This window comes from Dendronephthya gigantea, unplaced genomic scaffold (genome assembly GCF_004324835.1).
Source record: "Dendronephthya gigantea isolate DGI-Jeju-01 unplaced genomic scaffold, DenGig_1.0 000070F, whole genome shotgun sequence".
Taxonomy (NCBI): domain Eukaryota; kingdom Metazoa; phylum Cnidaria; class Anthozoa; order Malacalcyonacea; family Nephtheidae; genus Dendronephthya; species Dendronephthya gigantea.
In genome coordinates, this window is record NW_021163080.1 from 786409 (window position 1) to 807013 (window position 20605).

General features: G+C 37.0%; 1 protein-coding gene across 1 annotated transcript; it reads left to right on the forward strand.

Moving 5' to 3' along the window:
- The first annotated feature begins 52 nt into the window (after window positions 1-52).
- Window positions 53-11711, forward strand: LOC114531343 (uncharacterized protein F54F2.2-like). The gene is made up of 12 exons (XM_028552977.1): window positions 53-373; window positions 659-738; window positions 1075-1129; window positions 1395-1504; window positions 1698-1801; window positions 1981-2077; window positions 3618-3996; window positions 4862-5261; window positions 6073-6161; window positions 9057-9850; window positions 10334-10600; window positions 11298-11711. The coding sequence occupies exons 1-12, from the start codon at window positions 262-264 to the stop codon at window positions 11355-11357; spliced, it is 2547 nt and encodes an 848-aa protein (XP_028408778.1). The 5' UTR covers window positions 53-261; the 3' UTR covers window positions 11358-11711.
- Window positions 11712-20605: the final 8894 nt, after the last annotated feature.

Sequence of the window (20605 nt, forward strand, 5' to 3'; positions counted from 1 at the left end):
TTTTTTGTACTCTACACTCTTCCTGGTGTATCTATTTTAACCAGGCGTCATAGACGCCTTGGCGCTTTCTTCTTTAGCATGTTTTGTGCCAAAATATAATCGATGTCAGTACGTTCTTAAAAATTTACTACGTTTTCTAAACAACAGCAGGTCTGACCTAGCAGTTCTATAATTCTCTCGTCTTCATGTGCTTTCTATAAATATTCGCTAAGATCGTCTGTTGATTTTAATACATATAAACGGTCTAAAAATCATTGAATCATGGTGAAGGAAATGGTCGGTGGTTGTTGTGTATGTTCGGATGAACGAGGATGGGACGAAAATCCACTGGTGTATTGCGACGGACATGGATGTAATGTCGCGGTACATCAAGGTAGATTACATGTAGATATCATGCATTACTGTGTTTATGTTTATGTCAAATAAAAGGATGGGGGTAGAGCAGTAAACAATTACATTTCTACAGTACTTACATCTAGCTAGTGTACACTTAAAACTCAATAGTGGTAGAAACTTACGTGGTGTACCTACAAGCTAAATTACCTAATGATGTCACCATTCAAACATACAAGAATATTATTAGTGTACACTTGTTCACTTCAAACAATAAAAATTCTGAGTGCTGCCACTAAATTGAATTATGTACTTCTCGTGATAGCTTGTTATGGAATTGTACAAGTGCCAAAAGGGCCCTGGTTCTGTCGAAAATGTGAATCTCAAGAGAGAATTGCTCGAGTGGTAAGTTATATATGCCAGTTCCCAATGCAATTCTCTGTGTGCAGAGCTATATAGTTTTGATCTTCACAATTGTACAGTATGTTGGGCATAGTGAGCTGATACAATTAAAGCCCTTTGCAAATACTTTGCACAAATACATATTGGAGTTTTGTTACAGTTGTGTTATGTTACCTTTCAACACAATAATCAGTTTTCAAAACATTCTTCTGACATGCTCACTATTTTTACTAAAAATATAATGCTATCGACAAAAATGAATAATATCAACAAAACTTTTGAAAAGGAATCTTGAAATTTTCACGCCATAATAATACATGTATTATTCACCCTTTTTAGAAATGTGAACTGTGTCCCATGAAAGAAGGAGCTTTGAAACGAACTGACACTGGAGGTAAATTGTGACTAGTCATAGTTTGGACAAGGCCATAGCAACAGGTGGTCAGATTAACAAGATCTGATTAACAAAAGCACAAAAATCCAAAACTCACTTGAATCACCTTATCTCAAAATGACACATTACAAACAGTTGAGAAGAACAGTACAACTGTTTGGCCAGCATTAAAATGCCATTCTGCTTTCAATCAGTATTTGATTAATATCATGTGACAGCATTTAGTCGATTGTTTGTCATACCTAACAGTTCTATCTGTCTTTAGGCTGGGCTCATGTACTCTGTGCTCTGTATATTCCTGAAGTGAGATTTGGCAATGTTAGCACAATGGAACCTATTATACTGTCATCTGTACCCCATGAGAAGTTTCAAAAGGTCTACCGATCAGTGTATATACTACAGGGTGTAAAGAGGAACACAGGCATTAAATATTCATGATATTTAGTGTGTGCATGCATGCATTTTTTTACACCCTGTATATCATATATTCAATGCTCATGGTGATTTTTGCAAAAAAGAGGACAAGTGCATGAATAAAGGTAACATATTATTGTTTACCTTGTAACAGACATGCTATTTGTGTGAAGAACATGGTCGGGAAAGCAAGACGTCTGGTGGTGCTTGTATGCAATGTAATAAGATTGGTTGTCGGCAAGCATTTCATGTCACATGGTGAGCTTTAATATTTGGGTAACTTAGTATTTATCATAATGATAGTTATTATTTTGTCTTAATAAGATGAGTAAATTTTTTCATGAGAAATTCTACCAAAGACCGCAAACATTCAATCCATGCATTTAAAAGTGTTTTTTCTTTTTGTGTTGATTTTCCTTCATGTTACCCTAATTTAGTGCCCAGGCTGCTAAACTTCTATGCGAAGAACAACAGGGTGTATCTGCAAACACTGTCAAATATGTTGGGTATTGTTCTTATCATTGGAATAAGAAGGTATCTATATAAACATATGTGCACACAGCATGATGTACGGTATTTATTGTTCATGTGTGTATTCATATTTCAAATTCTTATCTCAAATACAAAAAATCACAATTCTCTTTTGGCATTCTTTCTAATCTTGTTCATGTTCTTGAAACATTTTGAACATAATAACACACTAATTTCCCTCCTATATATGACATAATAATAGACTGGGTAGAATTGCGTACATGCGCGAGCACCAGGAGAACGAAAACATTTCTGGGCTTACTATGATTAAAGCAGAGAGTTTACATATGTCAAAATATCATGAGTAAAATGAAAATTAGAAGAAATTGTGGTTATACATAATGGTGTACGTCCGTAAAGGCGCTAATTTTGGCCCACTTTTTTGTTTGCTCCTAAATAGTTTTCCAAATTACTTTTTTATTTACAAACTGACTTTACGTGTAGTTTTAGGTGGATGATTATATATGCAGATTATTTGTACTTATCTTTAAGTTTCTAATTTTTTCCGTAGAATTCGTATCTTTGCAGGTAGAAAAATCTAATTAAAGCACTGAGAGTTTATTATTAATTGAGCAAAATAACAGATTAGTGGATAAAAAATCTGAAAAACAGAAAGAAATTGCAATTACATACTGGTGAATCAAAAGACTCTATATATTTGGCCCACTCCACATTTTTCTGCGGTCAAATACACACTTCCCGAATTTTCTAACCCTAACCCTAAGGAATGGTTAAGTGCACACAAAACAATAGCTTGGAAGCGAGGCGGGAAATCAATTTCGGGTTTTCATCGCCCGAGAGAGAACAAATTCGGGAAGTGTGTATAATATTCCAATATTTAGTCATGCCTTAAAATACGAAACCTCACTCTTAAGAAAGTCTCTGAAAGATGAAGAGCAAAACGTAATCAAAATATCAATCAACTCGTCAAAAAACCGAAACAAGTATTAAATAAAATACCGGACATGCGTTAACATTGGCAAATAATAACGAGATTAAAAGTCAAAAGTACAATGTTAATTGTGAAACCGTAATCAGTTGCATCTTAATCAATCCATATATCACGCATTGCAATCTAGTATGCTGCGAATCGCGAATTTACAATTTAACGAATACCGTATCCGACAGAAAAACAGTTTCCGATCAGTCAGGCTTTTGCGAGCCAAGAAATCTCGATAACTAATGTACGAAACAAGTCTATTCATGTTTCATAGCTTGATAAGAGGTCGACATTTAAAAAAATTCAAAGTAATTATACCAAAAATGATATCTGATCTGAAGATATTAAAAATACAATTTCTTTATAAAACTTAAATTGTAAATTTGTAATTTCTAGTCCATGTAAATGTAGATCATTCTCGAGCATTTTCTGCTTGTACAGTGTGTACATGCATGTATGATTTGCCAAACCCTTTTTAGCTGTTGTGATTTTTCCCCTCTTCTTGCTAAATATAAAGAACTAGTGAAATGCAAATTGGCAATGAACGCTTGATCCCCATGATTTTGTGAACAATTATAGGACATTTTATTTTATCCTCCATAGGGCAAGGGCGTGGTGATCCCTCGACCGAACGAAAGGGCAAGGTCGAAAGCCGAAGCAAGAAGCCAAATTCATAAGCCGGATATTAGTAAACGGCCCTCAGTGATCGGTACCACGAAGCCATCGGAATCCATCTCGCCACCGATTCCAACAAAACCGAAAAACAGAAAACCGTCATCCAAGTCATCGGATACCAACATTCCAGAGCCGTTGTCAGCCACGGACAATCCACTTTTGCCGGGCTCCCAACACCTCATGAAGACTCAAAAAATCACATCGCCGTTGAACACTCCATCAGTCCGCGATCAGCTTCTTTCCAACTATCCGAGCGTTGTTTCGACCCATTTTCCTTTTCAGCATACCATTCCAAAACCTGATACGGGTAATATACCTTTTGCATTATTGTCTACTTTTTGATCTATGCATGGAAGGAAATGCAATCAAATCACCACAGCTTTTCGAAAAGAGCGTACTAAAATTAGTAGAAATGCAAAGTTTGGTTGCGAAATTTTGTAAAATGCGGAAAATATAGCCTTGCAAAGTTTGCAAATTTGTATACTTTTTTACAACAAAGGGGAATTGTTATACCACATTCGGGCCAAAAATGGTGACAATTTTCGGTTTGATTGCATTTCCTTGCAAAGTTCAAAAAGTAGTCTATAATGCAAAAGGCCGATTATAGTATAATAATTATAATGTATATAGCTGCATGCTGGCTGCGTTTTTACGCAAACTGATTGGCTACTCACTGTAGCTATATCAGTTTATTGACGGCGAGTAGTGAAAACGACCAATAATATACAATGGAAAATCTTAGTGAGAATTTATTTGCACATTATCATTATAAAGTTTGACTTTGGTCTATATTACAAAATTATTATACCATTCGCTGTCGTCATATATGGCTATACGACTCAAGCATAGCTTAGCAAACGTTGGCATGACGACAATGGCCGTTGTCACATTAGAGACGCACGCATAATCAATGTGTCTTCAATATTTTATCTGGTTATCTATAGTCTGGTTATTCGTCTTTAATATAATAATCTCTAGTGTGAAAACGACCATTGTCAGCTACTGAGACTATTTGGCTGTTTCAACCAGGTTTTTAGTTGTTTTGACCAATAAAATATCAGTGCAGTAAATATAAGTCTGAGGTAACCAACTTGCTTATTTTACCGTTTGTACAGTGTATACCGGTATTTGCGTAGTATTCTCATTAGCGATATACTTCTGTTCGCTAACAGGTGTCGGTCTTCAAGCACCGAGAAATGGAATGCCAAATCCTGTGTTACCCCAAGTTAGCGTGCCCGTCACGGCATCTTCCAAGGAAATCTGGAAGTCGCCTTCTGCACCATCGACCGCGAAGAAAACTTCGAAAAACGAAGAAACAGCGAACAGCACCAAGACTGTGTCTAGCGCCGAAGCGAAGGCCAGTGGCAAGAGCAGTTCTAGCATACAAAAGAAACGAAAGTACAACAAGGCCGGCAGTACGGAAGAAGATGGAAAGAAAAAACAAAAGACCACCACCAGCCACGAGAAGAAAAGTTCACATTCCCTCGGTGCCGTAGGAAAAGGGAAGATGCCGATATTACCTCCCTCTCCATTCACCCCGAAGTCCAGATCGAGTGAGAGTATTCGTGAAATGTAAGTTCAAATAGCTTGTTTTTTCTGAAAAATTGTATGATAGAATTCACCAGATCATCGCACGCCGCTATTTCTTATATCTCAGATCAGCGAGTCATAGTAGCTATATACATGCTCTACTTTCCTGAATGGGTTGGCGTGTATGTGGTATATATAAATTGGAAATATATAATTGAATATGGGCATAGTCCTACGTATACTGCCGAGCTATTATGCCACAGTTCTAATTCAACATCCTTATTCCAGATTTCCTGTGGCGGGTTCGGGGTATAACGAAATTAAATCACTACGACCTAAAATCGCAATCGCATTGGTAGATTTTTATGTATAAAAATTCTCTTTGGAAACTATACTTTGAATTTAATTACTTTGAATTTAAAAGTAAGCTGTGTAATTTTTGGTCCCTAACCCTGGATTCGCCACATTTTTTTTCTAATTTATTGTCATATTTTGTTTTGTTAAATACTGCTACTAGTAATACTACTATAAATAATACTACTATAAATAATACTACTATAAATAATACTACTATAAATATTACTACTATAAATAATACTACTATATAAAGTGAAATAACTCCAAAACCGCAATAAACTACGTTATGGAACAAAACCGCTTAGTTGACCTGAAAAGAATGTCAACTTTACTTTTTGATAAACACAATAACCCAAATTTCAAAAACGATTTTAGTCTAAATAACCTTTAGTAGAGGAAATTTCTTTCACAAAAGATACGAAATAATAATTTTGCTATATATCTTGCAAAAAAAAAGGAAAGACACTAACATGTAATGCTTAAATTTTTATCCCAGGGAAATCCCTACGAAGTTGGAGGATTTTCTCGAATTCCAATGGAAGCAAGGAGTGGAGTTTCTTAGTCACCAAACTGGATACTTAGATGGTAAGTTATTAATGTCCGCTTTCTTTGCAAGCCTTATTTCAGTAAATACTTCCAACATAGGATGTCCTAGAGTATGCATGTACGCATGCAGATTCGAAAATTTTGTTGAATTATTTTCGAATGTCGGTGTTGAAGACTGCCTGGAATGGGCGTGTTGTTCAACCAGGTTGATTTCCTATTTTGAAGAGAGGTTTCGGGTGGTACTTTGCCTGTCCGTTCGCACGGACGTTGACAAAATAGAAATGTCCCACTGATCTATGCATATATAGCATGCGCGCCCAAGTTTGAAGTGTTCATCAAGTTGTTCTTGAAATCGCGAGGTTTCTGTTTTTTGCGCACATTTGAAAAGAAATGTATAAGAAAATACAGAATTGTTAGTAGTCGAACATGATTGATGTTCAAATGGCTGTCTTGTTGAGTGACACCGACGAGGTGACAAACATGACAGGACCCTAAATTACTTTACTCTAAATATCTTGAACCGCGAGATTTATATCACTGTCCACTAAATAACTTTTTATCTTCTTCTGTTTCTTTTATCTTTTTCCTGTTTTGAAAACCATTTTTTACTGTATTTTGCTCCATGCATGCAGAGGTGATCTGAACCACGCATTACGGTTCCACGGTTTTGCTCCACGGTTTTTGCCACAGCATTTTAGAATTTTTCATCGTAAGTTCTTTAAGACCACCCTGGCCTCGTTCCTTAAAGTTGGATTTCGCCAGAAGAAGGCGAGCGAATTTATCGACAGCGACACGAGAGCCAAAGTTTTGCTCCACGGTTCAAGAAACACCGTTACAAAAATACTTGGCTCAAGTGACCGCATCACAGCGAAGGGAATATAACATATTACCATACAAGCAACTGCGACCGCACAACGCCTTGTCATTCGTAGGTTCTGCAACTTCTCGGCGTGGTTTCTATTCGCGACCATGGGGTTGTGCGCAGTCTTGAATATTGCAAGGCCTATTAACGTGTATATGATCACAGTACTGAGAGTTACGAAAGCAATTATGAAGCTTGTATACAAACGCGCGAATCGGCCGAAAAATGGGTAACTAAGCGTTAACATCGCACCTTGGAGACACGGAGCTGCTGTTATTTTCAGTAATCTATTCTTTGTTATCTTTGTACGGTGAAATATGGGATGAACGATGCTCAGATATCGCTCGATATTCAGAGAGTGTAAAGTCGCATACGAAATACCACCTATGAAAAAAGTCAGAATTTCATGTGCGATATATATTTTGCAATTTGGATTTCCATCTATTGTTAAAGCCAAGTTTATTACAAAGATGGTGTGACCAACTGCTGCCGAAGCGAGGTCAATTACCGACAATAGCATTATTAGAAAATACGAAGTCTTGCTTCTAAGTCGAGCTGATCTCCAGTAAACGAGGATTGTAAATGAATTAAGAACTGTTGCCACTATAATGAGGACGACATAACATACCAAACATATCACATAGTTGATGAAATGGATACGCGATGTCAAACTCACGACCATTACATATTCAGCATTATAAAAAGGGCAGATTTTCCATAATTTGTTGTAGTCGGTGTCTGTGCCGTTTATGCCTGTCATCCTCGCGTAATTCAATGTTATATTCTGTGAAAATAATATTATAGGCCCTACGAATGTGTGTGAAATACTTGTGACTACGTTTATAATAAAAACTTGACATATTTGGATATAAGCGATATAATTATAAGAGTCTTTTATTACTTTTTCAATGTAATTAAATATATTCTAAAGACGACAGCAATGTGGGAAGATATATAGCTCAAAATTATATTCTTAAAAAAACAGACATATGCATACTGTAATTAATTCAAATTTCCCTGATTGACACTTCTTCAAAAAACCTCACATCGAACTTCAATTTTAAATCATCAATTTCTGTCTAACCTTTGCCAAAAACATAAAATCGGGAAAAATTGATACACCGCATAAAAAGTACAAACTCATCGCCAAATTTAAGGAGGGATTTTCTGATGCGTATACTGCAAACCTTATGTGTCATGATTATTTCTCTATCGAATTCTTCTTTTGACGTTTTTGTTCAGACGATTCGACAATGGGTTGACGTTTGGTAAATACGTGCAACTCTAGTTTGTCGGTTTTGCTTTTAAGAAACAATCATTATATGAAGGCCCTGTTACTTTTTGGCAAGTCACGTTTTTTGCCGATTTTTAACGTCCGTTTCATGGACGTCTTTTTGTACGACCGTAGGCGTAGTTTTTCAGTAAAAGACAATTAGTATATCACATAAAACATAGTTAATTTTTTATTGCGAAATATCTTGACATTCTAAAGGCCGCTGTTTTGAACGTAATTATTATGAGTTTAAAAATCTCAATCACCACGGTTGCAAACATAGCAATAATGATAGAGATGGCGTGCAGCTGTCGATTTCAAAACAATGAACCGAGTTCAAAATCCGTTCCTTACTAGTTTAGATTGTTGGATATATGTCTTGTCAATTTACCTAGCTATGTTCTGTAAAAAATTGTTCAAATAAATAACTTGATTTTGTATCGCCGTTTTTCTGAAAACAAGCCTGAACATTACTTCTATTTCGTAAAAAACCAACTTATTTTAGGATTTTTTTGGAACACCACGTATATCTATATTAGTGAGCTTAAGCAAGTGACGTTTTTGACAACACGTACGTTAACCGGAAGTAAAGATTTTGTTTTTCACCAATCACAATTTTTGAACCAGTCTTTTCACGTTACTCATGCCGTTTGTGTTTGTCAAAAACGTCACTTGCTTAAGCTCACTATTATCTTCAAATGTACGCGGTGTTCCAACAAACTGATATTAACAATTTTAAATAAAAATAAAAATGCGCCATGCGAAATTACAATTATACTTTCTTTTCATTTATATTAAGTTGCCTCGCTGTTGTCCTGTCTCCACCAACTAAAACACGACAACGTCAAGTTGGAAACACGGCTATCCGAACTCGTGAAACGTCGTGATCATTTGTTGTTGGTGAATTCCCGCCTGTCCAAACCTTCAAACCTTCCTGCAACGAATTCTCATTCCTCAACTCAAGATGTAAAAAGAAGTGATATTGCTTCACCGAACGTCGAAAATGGGAAGAATACCACCAGTTCGGAAAGAACTAACCAACCTTCGTTTGGCAAATCCCCTTCCGAGAGCTTCCCTCCCGAGGTGGACATGTTGACGAAAACAGGACAGGAATCGCAACCGAAAAAGCAACAAGATCCAAAGAGTCAAGCACAAACGAAAGAACAATCGACGACGAAGAAGGAGCAACCGCAACGTCAACGGCCGCATTCAGAAGTCCAGCAACCGCAAACTGGAAAGGAGATCTCGCAGCAGACACTCGAGAAGAAAAGCCCTGTCAAAGGAGACACGCCGCCAAACGTCGACGAGAGGATACGAGAAGCGGCATCGAGCCCACCACGAGGGAGCAAAACGACAACAGAAGGAAAGGCGTCGGCCGTCTCGCTATCTAATATCGCTGGAGAACGTCCTTCTAGCCGACAGTCGCCAAAGAGTCGGAAATCACCTCAAGCCGGTGGAAGCAAGAATACAAAAATGAAAGCTCAAGAGCAACTCATGCAACAGGAACATCAGAAAATATTACAGCAACAGCATCAACAGTTAAAGCAACAACAATTGAACCGACAAAAATTTCCGCAATCTCATTTATTACCGGTAAGGTTAATAACGTACTTCCGAAAACCATGCAAATGAGTTCGTTCTCCAGTATGAACAAAACCCTGATATACAGCATTGTTACTGGTCAACACGCATACAGCTTTTAACATGCACATATTTTTTTTCTCTCTTCCCTAAACGCCTTGGTAGAGCACAGAGTCCATCAGACTTGACGCTCTTTCCGCTCATCGCAATGGCGAACTCGCAAGCTCGCTGTACGGGGGTTTTGGTTGATTTTAATCACATGAAACCACTCGCGGCAAGCTCGCGGGTAGGTTTTTGCGATGAATGGAAATGGGCCCTTAATGAGCACTCTTTGAATGAAGCTCTCTTTTGGAAATGTTAACTTTTATAAGCTCGCTAATACACATTGTGAAACATCTTGGCCTGTTTAGTCGTCGTCAAGAAACAATTATGCATTATAAAAAATTATAAACAACCGGAAATGAAGGTATCGGATCAATATTTCATATATCCTAGGTTCAGCAAGGCAACCAGCACTTCCCGCATCAAAATTCTCAACTTGCATTTTTTAAACTCCCGGGTTACAATGGCTCAGAGCAGCATCCGATGCACCAGGCGAAACAAGGACAGGTTTCGATGAACGGCAGCCCACAGCAATACAACAGTCAAGCAATTCCTAGGCAATTTCCTAATTTTGTCCCGTACATCGAACCTGGCAGTATGCACAATGTTCGCATGCAGGGATATATGCCTGTTTATCCTGTGGAGAAACCGCTAAACAAAGTAAGTAAACGAATTGATGTTTACCTTTGCAATATATAACCCACCTTCGTAATTTCCACTATAACCAGAGAGCAGCGTGGCAGCGTCTTCAAATAACTTAGCATAAAGAGAAGTGTTTTGTCTATTTTAGGCAGTTGTTATAGCACATTTGATGCCACCTTCATAATATTCATTGTTTGCATGTCCAACATCGTCTCCAACACTCTCTGTGTGATCTTTTGTTTGTCTTTGTTTTTTTTTTCATAATCTTATGTCCAAGTAATATCGTTTTGCATGTTGTATCAAGGCTCGTTTACACTTGCGATTTTCTTCTTTTGATTGATGTAAACGAGTAAAAAACATAAAGGTCAAAGGATAGAAAGGCTATAAAGTCCAATAGTATTCAGAATCGTATTTTCGTGCGATATATACTTTCCAATTTTTCTAGCAGCACATTCTGTGCTGGCAAATTTTAAACCTCATTCGTTTGTCCTTATAAATATTATACAAAATTTATACTAACATACTGTTCCTATAGCTTTGATTTCATTCTTTCTCCTTAAAATAAAATTTAGTCGACAGCTGGAATCGTCCAATGCGGTGTCCATTAATTGTTTTCTTCCCGAATCGCATAATTATATTTCGACCTTTCAAGTTTTTTTTTATCACAAGTCTATAGACGTTTAATGCTCAGTTCTGAATTTCTGTTATAATTCAGGTGATGGAAGAGAAGATTGAGAGCTCTTCAGGAATGGAAAAGTCTGAAAGGAGAAATTAACGTAACAAATTTTCGTACAGTACATTTTAAGGTTTTACCTCTCCTATGACATGTTGCATTCAAGCTAGTCAGTACCGATGTGGTCTAATACAAGATCAACGTACTTTTAAAAGTAATCTTAAACGCGAAGCATGCATGCTTGGATGTTCACCCCGCTAAAAATACATTTACTTCTGGCTTTTTTATCATTGGCGTTGCCTGAACAATTCGGGAAACTAGCAATTTAACAAACAGCTAAAAGACGATGTATGTCAAACGAAAATTTTAATGTAGTTATAGCTCATATACAGCAAGAAAATACAAATAAACCATAGCGTATTGCTCATCGAGTAAAAGCAATATTTTTTTAAAACAGCGACGAGTTTTAAAATGTATTTTGTAATGAAGTATTGCGATTCACAAATACTGAAATACATGCAGTAATGTTTTACCGTTTAAACTAAGTAGGGGGAAATGACTCCAGGTCAAAAAACTCCATAATTGGTCATTGTTAAAGAATTATTTTACGATTTGTGTTAGCGATCCTGCATGAACATCGAGTACTTAATAAAACGTACGAAGGAGCCAAGCATATATGGTTATCTGTCTTTCTGTGTATTCTGACCAAAGTGTGCAACGAAATTTAAAATTTTATTTATTAAAACACTTTCGATAACTTTTTTGGTAATTTTGTTCGAAGGACTTTAGATTATTCTGTCTATTTTTTTTACGAGGTGATATTATGATATTATTAAGATATTATGTAAAACTATTAACGAATTTTATATCGCTGAATAAAAACCGAGACGAAGTTTTATAGTATAGTTATACAAAGGTGATTTTTTTAAAATAATCGAATCTGTTGTAAAAAACGGACGTTTTACAAACCCATAAGAAATATCTGGATCGGACATGCACTTTTAGAGCAATTCCAATAAAACAATGTTTACGGAAAATAAAGTTGAAAAGCGTTCTACCAGGTAGTTTTTACCTTGAAACAATTGTAGGCCTATTTTTTCAACCTCTTCTGTGCTTTCAGCTACAGTATTTTTGTTAAAACGTCCTTCTGCATGTGTCACTTTGACAAAAACAATTTTTGAAAAATACTTAGATGATTATCGCGTAATAATCTGAGGTAGATCCTGGGTATAAATTGATCAATCAGGGACCGGCCGGAATTTTAAATAATCTCTTTTGTAATTATACTAGCTATAATCATAAAAAAGTTATATATACGTCTATTTCCCGATTTCAATTAATTTTAGCAGGCTTTCCCTGTATATATATATAAGAAATGTATAGGACGAATTCTATTAATTTTCCCTGCATATGAAGTGGAAATGCATGTTTTTTATTGTTTGGCAAGGGTAAGGTTTGTTGGATGTTTGTGTTTTGTATTTTTTTTTGTAAAATCTCTTTTTATTTCTATTGATATATTTATTTAGTTTGTAATCGAACTATTACCATTGCACGTCATATTATAATCATTACGATTTTTGCTATACATGGACTATCCATTTATATGGCTCCGCGGTTTTGCTTCCATGCAGGATTCATGAACTTTGTCATCTCGAGCTCCTTAAGATTATCCAAGCCTCGTTCCTTAAAATTGGATTTCGCCAGAAGAAGAGGAGTGAATTTATTGACAGCCTCATGAGAATCAACATTTTGCTCCATAATTCTAAGAACACCGTTACAAAAATACTCGGCTCAAGCGAATGCATTACAGCGAAAGGCAGGTAACATATTGCCATACAGCTAACAGCGATCGCACAAGACTTTGTCATTTTCAGATTCTGCAGCTTATTTCCTCGATTTCCATTGGCATTGGCGAGCAGAGAATTGTTCGCTGCCTTTCGCATTTCAAGGTAAATTAATGTGTATATAAACACGGCATTAAGAGTACGAAAGCAATTGTAAAAATTGTTAACGAACGCGCAGCTCGGCCAAAAAGTGGACGGCTAAGCGTTAACATGACAGAATAGGACCACTGAGCAGCTGCTAGTTTCAGTAATCTAACCTTTGTCATCTTTGTGCGGTGAAAGATCGGATAAACTACGCTCAGATATAGATCGATGTTTTGACAATGTAAAGTTCCAAACGACAGACAACCTGTGAAAAACGTCAGAATTTCATGTGCGATATATATTTTGCAACTTGCATTTCCATTAACTGTCGAAGCCAAATGTAACACGTAGACTGTATGACCAAAGACTGCCGAAGCGAGGTCAATTATGGACAACAGCATTATTAGAAAGAACGAAGTCTTGCTTCTGAGTCGAGCTGATCTCCAGTAAACGAGGATTGTAAATGAATTAAGAACTGTTGCCACTATAATGAGGACGACATAACATACCAAACATATCACATAGTTGATGAAATGGATACGCGATGTCAAACTCACGACCATTTCATATTCAGCATTATAAAACGAGCAGATTTTCAAAAGTTTGTTGGAGGCAGTTTCTGTACCGTTTATGCCTGCCATCCTCGTGTAATTCAATCAATGTGATATACTCTATGAAAATATAATAAAACACGACTGTGTATTGGGTGACGTACATGTGACTCTATATATACTTAATATACGTGTAACATAATGTGACATTTATATAACGAGTGATTTGAGTATTTTTTATTACTTTTTGAATGTAATTAAATATCCAAAAGCGATAACATTAAACTGCATGCTATAATTCATTGGCGTCTAGTCTGAAAATACAAAATTTATTTTCATAAGAGACCGACATAAAATCGCGAAAAATCACACCCTTCAACAAATTCAACGACGTACGTTTTGATGCGGTTTTAAGGATTGCGCGAAAGAACGGGCAGGTGAAATTCGCAGGTAGCGGATGCGAAAGGAATTGAAAGCTTATTTCAATAATTCATCATAAAATTGATGCAGTTTATATTTAGACGATTGATTTAAAAAATTCATCATTTCTCAAAGGAGTAGGCAGCGTCGATAATCATGCATGTTAGTGAGCTTAAGCAAGTGACGTCTTTGACAACACGTACGTTGACCGGAAGTAAAGTTGTTTTTCACCAATCACAATCCTTGACCCAGTCTTTTCACGTTACTCATGCCGTTTGTGTTGTCAAAAACGTCACATGCTTAAGCTCACTATTGTGTGGTTATGCCCAACCTCATTCCCAGGGCCGATTTCTGTGAGGTTGGGTTTCCCGAAGGCCCAGAAGTTACGCTTCTATTTTTTGAGTTTACACACGCTTTTTGCTGTTTTTTTTTGTACTGTTGCCTAAAATTCCAACATTTTAGTATTCGTTTTGATTCGATTTTACTAAATAAATCGCATTACAAATTGAAAAAAGCAAATTCGTATGTATAAAGGTCATCCTCAAAAAAAGGTTGGCACGTTCAGAATTATGTCGCCAATCTTTGGCAACCAGCTCGTAGACCAAACGCCTGTAACAAACGCTACTCTTCCATTTTTATCTCTAAGGCCAAATCTTTAAACTTAAACAATGACAACCCTGTGATACTCATTTTTCGTTGTCAAATTTCTTCACTCCATTTTGGAACGAGCCTGTTATATTGCCAACTAGTATAAAGCTCATTATCCAACATATTGAACCAAATTATATATGTTAGAAATGTCAACTACTGTTGTAAATAGCAGTGATACAAAAGATGGCCTGCAGCTGTTGCTCTTTGTCGATCAAAATCAAACAACTCTTTGCAAACAATCATAAAATACGTACGTATAAGCAGGTTGAAGGACGCCGAGACGATACAAGGGCATGCATATCGGGGGGGGGGGCAGATTTTTGTCAAGGGCATTTGTGTACCGCCGCATTGTAAAGAATCAAAAACATCGTTTTCTCTCTCCAATATAATTTCCGCGTGTCTTGTGGATACTCAGCAGACACTTATGCTATTCTTTGGCCACTCGTTACATGGTGCAAGGCACTTCTACTTAAGATACAGAAATCTTAAATCCTTCGAAATGCATAAAGGGCATCTTTGTCCCCCATGGCCCTGCTAGTAAAAGGCAAGGGGCAGCTTCCCTTCCCCCCCCCCCGTCCCCTCCCTACCATGCGTCCCAGTGCAGATCTTTGGGACACAAGATGCGTAGAAAACCGACACACGCCGACATGCGGATATCTGAATTTCAAAACATTTCACCATCCCGGCAAAAAAGTTAAAAACTCAAGCGATTCAAAATTGGTTACTTTCCCTTGACCTGTTGCATTTGAAAAGAAAACCAAAAGAAAAATTTTGTTCGGTCGAAAAATTCCATCAGCTAGTGGAAAACCGCCCTAATGCGACATGCGCGAGCCACATATACATGCAGTCAAAAATCAAGTGCTTCGACTTATGTGTCCATGACCGTGTAATCTATAATTATGTCGATATCCTAATTCAATCTCAAAGTACTGTTCACGGTCAAGGGGTTGAAAGAAAATTGAGAATATCTTTTGCACAGACATGCCTCTTTGAAATTATGGCTTTGCTAATCCATGCAATGCAGAAGTAAGTGAATTCAAATAATATTTATATAGTATAACTAGCTATAAGTTTTCTGATGATGTGCTATTGTAAACTTGGTTGTTAACTTCTGAGCTTTGGCGTTTTCAAATTGATCGATTATGGATATTCTCGGTTTTACTTCTTTTAAAGAGTTCGTTGTATGATTTGTGCCGATTACTTCAAGTTATTTAACTCGCTTTATTTCATCTGTTTAGTAATAGCCATGCATGAAGGCACGCACGCTTTCGTAAGCAAAACCACAGTTAATGGCAAAACTGCATTATGGTTCAATGCGCATGCGGTCTCAAGGCTGGTTTTCATATGACATAATTCGTCGTAATTCACATCTCGGTAATTCGTTGCAATTCGTTGTCATGCGAAATCCGACGCATAAAAACTGACTACAGAAAATTGCAACGAACTGATTTATACGACTTATGAATTATGACCAATTATATTGAAAACCAGTCCTATGAGGGCCACACACGATCGCGAGAGAGGCATCTGCTGAGCTAAAAATCATGCACTTGTGAACGTTAGCGTAAGCAAGTTCCGCCAGTGTTCGGTGACTTTTAATATAAATTTTCGATAACCATCATGCATATTTAAATTTACAACTCAATCACCATGCATGACCTTCAACATGTGCTTCTTTTCTAGAAAAGTTTAAATTTTGTAGGTCGACTTAGCATTTTATTAGTTGCGTTAATCCCCATGCAGGCCAATGGCATACAGTGGCGTACCAGGCTGACGATCTTGTCCCGCTATGTAAATTTCGAGTTAATATAATTATTCATGTCTTTAGAAATATTAGCACACACTTTAGGGCCTGTTTACATGGAGCCGAGTTACCCGGGTAACCGAGTTACTCGCCTTGCCGGGACAAGACGGTACTGTGTTTACATGGAACCGGGTAACTCGGTATTTGTTACGGTACATTGTAATTACACGACGTACTTACTATGTAGGGTGCGAAATTTCAAAAAGTTTTTTACAATGGTGGTAAATGAAACGTAAATGCACATGCGTGTTTGGCGAATATTCTGCTCGCCTAGCCGAGTTTCCGGTTGCAAAGTGTTTACATGGTATAACCGAGTAACTTGCCTTGCCGAGAACCCGGCACCGTTTGCCGAGAACTCGGCACGCCGAGTTACTCGGATGCGCCATATAAACAGTCAACCGAGATATCCATACAATATATAGAACAGGCGAGAACTCGGTGCTGCCGAGTAACTCGGTTAGCCGGGTAACTCGGCTCCATGTAAACAGGCTCTTAGAACACTAAAATATTAGCATAGCGGGACAAATCGACAGACTGGCTATGCTACTGGCATAAATTTGCAAACAGGTCATTAAAATTTTAACTATTCTAACTATCCTTAACGATCCTATTGTAATAATTTGAATGCCTGAGCGCTATCCTAAACCCACAGTTGCACGCGTAGACATCAGCTTCTTGAGCTTTAAACAATTTTTATTACCATAAAATTCGACTGCCAAGGAAATCATGAATACGATTCAACTGAGTACAGAACAAAGAGTATTTGCTGTAACTCAATGTAGCCTAATACCAAATGTAACCGCAGTGCAAAACGCATTTTCATAAAGACGAATTTTTATTCCGACTATTGCTCACCGGTAAAAATGACATATTCACGACAATTACGACTAAATGGAAACCAGGCTTAGAAGGTCCTCGTCTTAAAAGGGTCTGTAGAAATTTGGGTGACCGTTGGGACTTAAGCAAGACTAGGGTACGTCATCATGATCTCATTCCTTTCCAGTCCTCGAATACCCTTGAAACTACGAGATTGTCGCCGATTAACTCGAAATAAAAAAAAACGGGCAAGCAAGAAATATTTCCTTGTGAAGTAATCACACTGCATTTAAGGGATCATGCAGTTGTACTGCACCCCGATGTACTTATTCCCACGATCTACTTCTTTATTTTTCTGGCTGTTAAGTTCACCTCTCCATATAGCTTGGTCCCACATATTCGTCATACATTTATTAGTCGTACTGTTCGAAACGTACTAACATAGCTGCATTCTCGTAGTCAAATAAAAATAGCAAAATGTATTTTGATAGCTTATGTATAAATTTATAATATTACTTTAATTATCTTTGGATATTTGCGCGCAAATGCGACCTGACAATTAACATCACAAAATTGAACACCGCATGATTGTTACGTGTCGTGGCATCATATATGCCAGCGGTGGAATATGTTTGCTTGAAACTATATCCCAACTTTTGCTTTAAAGTTGATTGCATGCATATACGCTATAACTTCGCTACTTCATCATGTACAACGTTTCCTTCTATAAACATTAAAATATCTGTTAGACATCCTTATAATGTTATACTCCTTATTTTTGTTGATTCCACACGTTACACAACCCCCTTTGAAAATCCGTATAATAACAAGAACCTATATTCATCGTGCACCACTATTATATCCTCTATCAGTGAAGTTTTCGAAAGGCTACCCTAGCTTCGTTGCGTAAGATTGGATTTCTCCAAAAGAACACAAGCGAATTTACCGAAAGAGAAGCGAGAGTGAAAGTCTTACTCCACTGTTCGATAAACATAGTTACAAAGATACTGGTTTCTAGGGAGCGTATTACACCGTAAGGGAGATAACATATTACCATACAGGCAACTACTATTACACAAGACTTAACCATCCGTATGTTTTGTGTTCTCTCCAAACGGCCTGCATTAGCAAGCACAGGATCATTTGCCGCCTTTCATATTGTCCGAAATATTGAGGTATAGATAAACACCGTAGTAACAATTCGGAAAGAAATTGCATAACTCGTTAGCGGCCGCGCAACTTGACCAAAAATCGGGTAGGCGATTGCTAATGCGAAAATTTCCAACGACATAATCGCTGCCAGCCTAAATAGTCGGAGCTTTGTTATCTTTGTGCGATGAAACATGGGATAAACGATGCTCAAATATCGCTCGATGTTTAGACAATGTAAAGTTTCAAAAGACATACCACCTGCACAGAATGTTAATATTTCATGCAGAACATATATCGTGCAATTTGGTTTCCCCATTATTGCTAAAGCCATGCCTAGCACAAAGACGGAATAACCGAAGACTGCAGCAGAAAGGTCGATCCCAGATAACACCGTTATCAGAAAGTATGATCTTGTTTCTAAGTCGAGCTGATTTCCAGTAGGTGAGAATTGTCAGCGAATTGAGGGCAACTGCCACTATAATGAGGACGATATTACACGTTATGCACGCAATATAGTTGATCTGATAACTTCGGGATGGCAGACTCGTAACCATGATATATTCAGCGTTGTAAAGTAAGCAACTTTGCCATAACATCTCGTATGAATTGGTTTCATTCATATCTGTGGAACTTTTTAGAACAAATTGTTTCGCAAACACTCGCAAATTGTTTTGGTCAACTGTTTGAATGACGTTTTAGGGATTATGAACATAAAATTGATTTTCGACGAAATAATGAATAAATAAATACTAAAAAATAATATATATTAAAAGTAATTTCCGAAGTATTGACAGCCGATCAAAAATTAAATCGTAAAAACTCTGTGTTGGCGGAATATTGATTTATTTAATAACTTCTTATTAACCGAACCGAGATCTTTTCTGCACAGACCAAACCCGCAAAAAGGGAGGTTGGCAATGACTATAAGCAAGCGAGGCTAATAAATAGTTGTATATAATAATTATAAATAGTAATATTAATTATATCGTAGAGGGCATAAGACAGTTGTTCACGAATCATGATGCCATCTAAGTTTAAAAAGTGTGTCAAACAACTGATAAATAATCAGTGTCCCCAGGGTCTTTTTCTAGACAATCGTTTTGTAAATACTCGCGGGCAGGTTTTTGCTCACTTCAGCTGACCGTCGTAAACAATTCGAAGTTCTTTTAATATAGTTTCAAGACTTCGTTGTACAACTTCGTGGTGAGATGAATATATTGATCGATTCATCATCGCGGGTTTCGTAATTTCTCCGTGAGAAAACTTTTTGTCCGCTGTCACTGATAATTTAATCATATCAGTCCTACAATAAATCAGGCTGATGATTGGGCAGGTGATTTTAACGAACGAAAATCAACATCTGGCTATCTATAAGCTAGGGAATTAAATAAGTTTCCTTCGAAATATCTTTTTAACATTGATGGGACCTACTAAAAAACACATTATTGTGATGTAGTCAGGGCTTCCCGATTAAAAATTGCTCCACTGATTCATTGAATATTATACAGTCTTTTCTTTTAACGAGAACATAATCCAAAAAAACGTGTATTTATAAAGGTTTATTCAGAGAAAATTAGCAGCCTGCATATTGCACAATACCACATTCTAATCTTATCAGCCCATATCAGGAGTGCATGTACATTAGTTATATTAATCAAACTTCCTGAATTATTCGTCATATATACACGGTGTCCCAAAAAAGTCCCTTCTATTGAAATCAAGCCTTTGTTAGGATCTGATTGCCTTAATATTATGATATACCCATCAATTGAAAGCAAGACGCTTTATTTGAATACCCTAATAACTATGCTATTTACACACTACTGCGTTGATGATGCATTCAAATTCCAACAAAAGCTTCATTTCAATAGGGGGGACTTTTTTGGGACACCCTGTATACACCATAAAGATATTGAATGTCTCAATAACTAATAATTCCAAGCAACACAAAAACTCCCCACGTGCTAGATTCAGGCATTATAACAGTCAAAATACTAATCACACAATAATCGCTCTGCGTATTACTAC

Coding starts and splice junctions, on each gene's coding strand:
- LOC114531343 (XM_028552977.1), top strand. CDS start 262: ATGGTGAAGGAAATGGTCGGTGGTTGTTGTGTATGTTCGGATGAACGA. Junction 374..658: donor TAATGTCGCGGTACATCAAG/GTAGATTACATG, acceptor TTCTCGTGATAG/CTTGTTATGGAATTGTACAA. Junction 10,601..11,297: donor TGGAGAAACCGCTAAACAAA/GTAAGTAAACGA, acceptor GTTATAATTCAG/GTGATGGAAGAGAAGATTGA.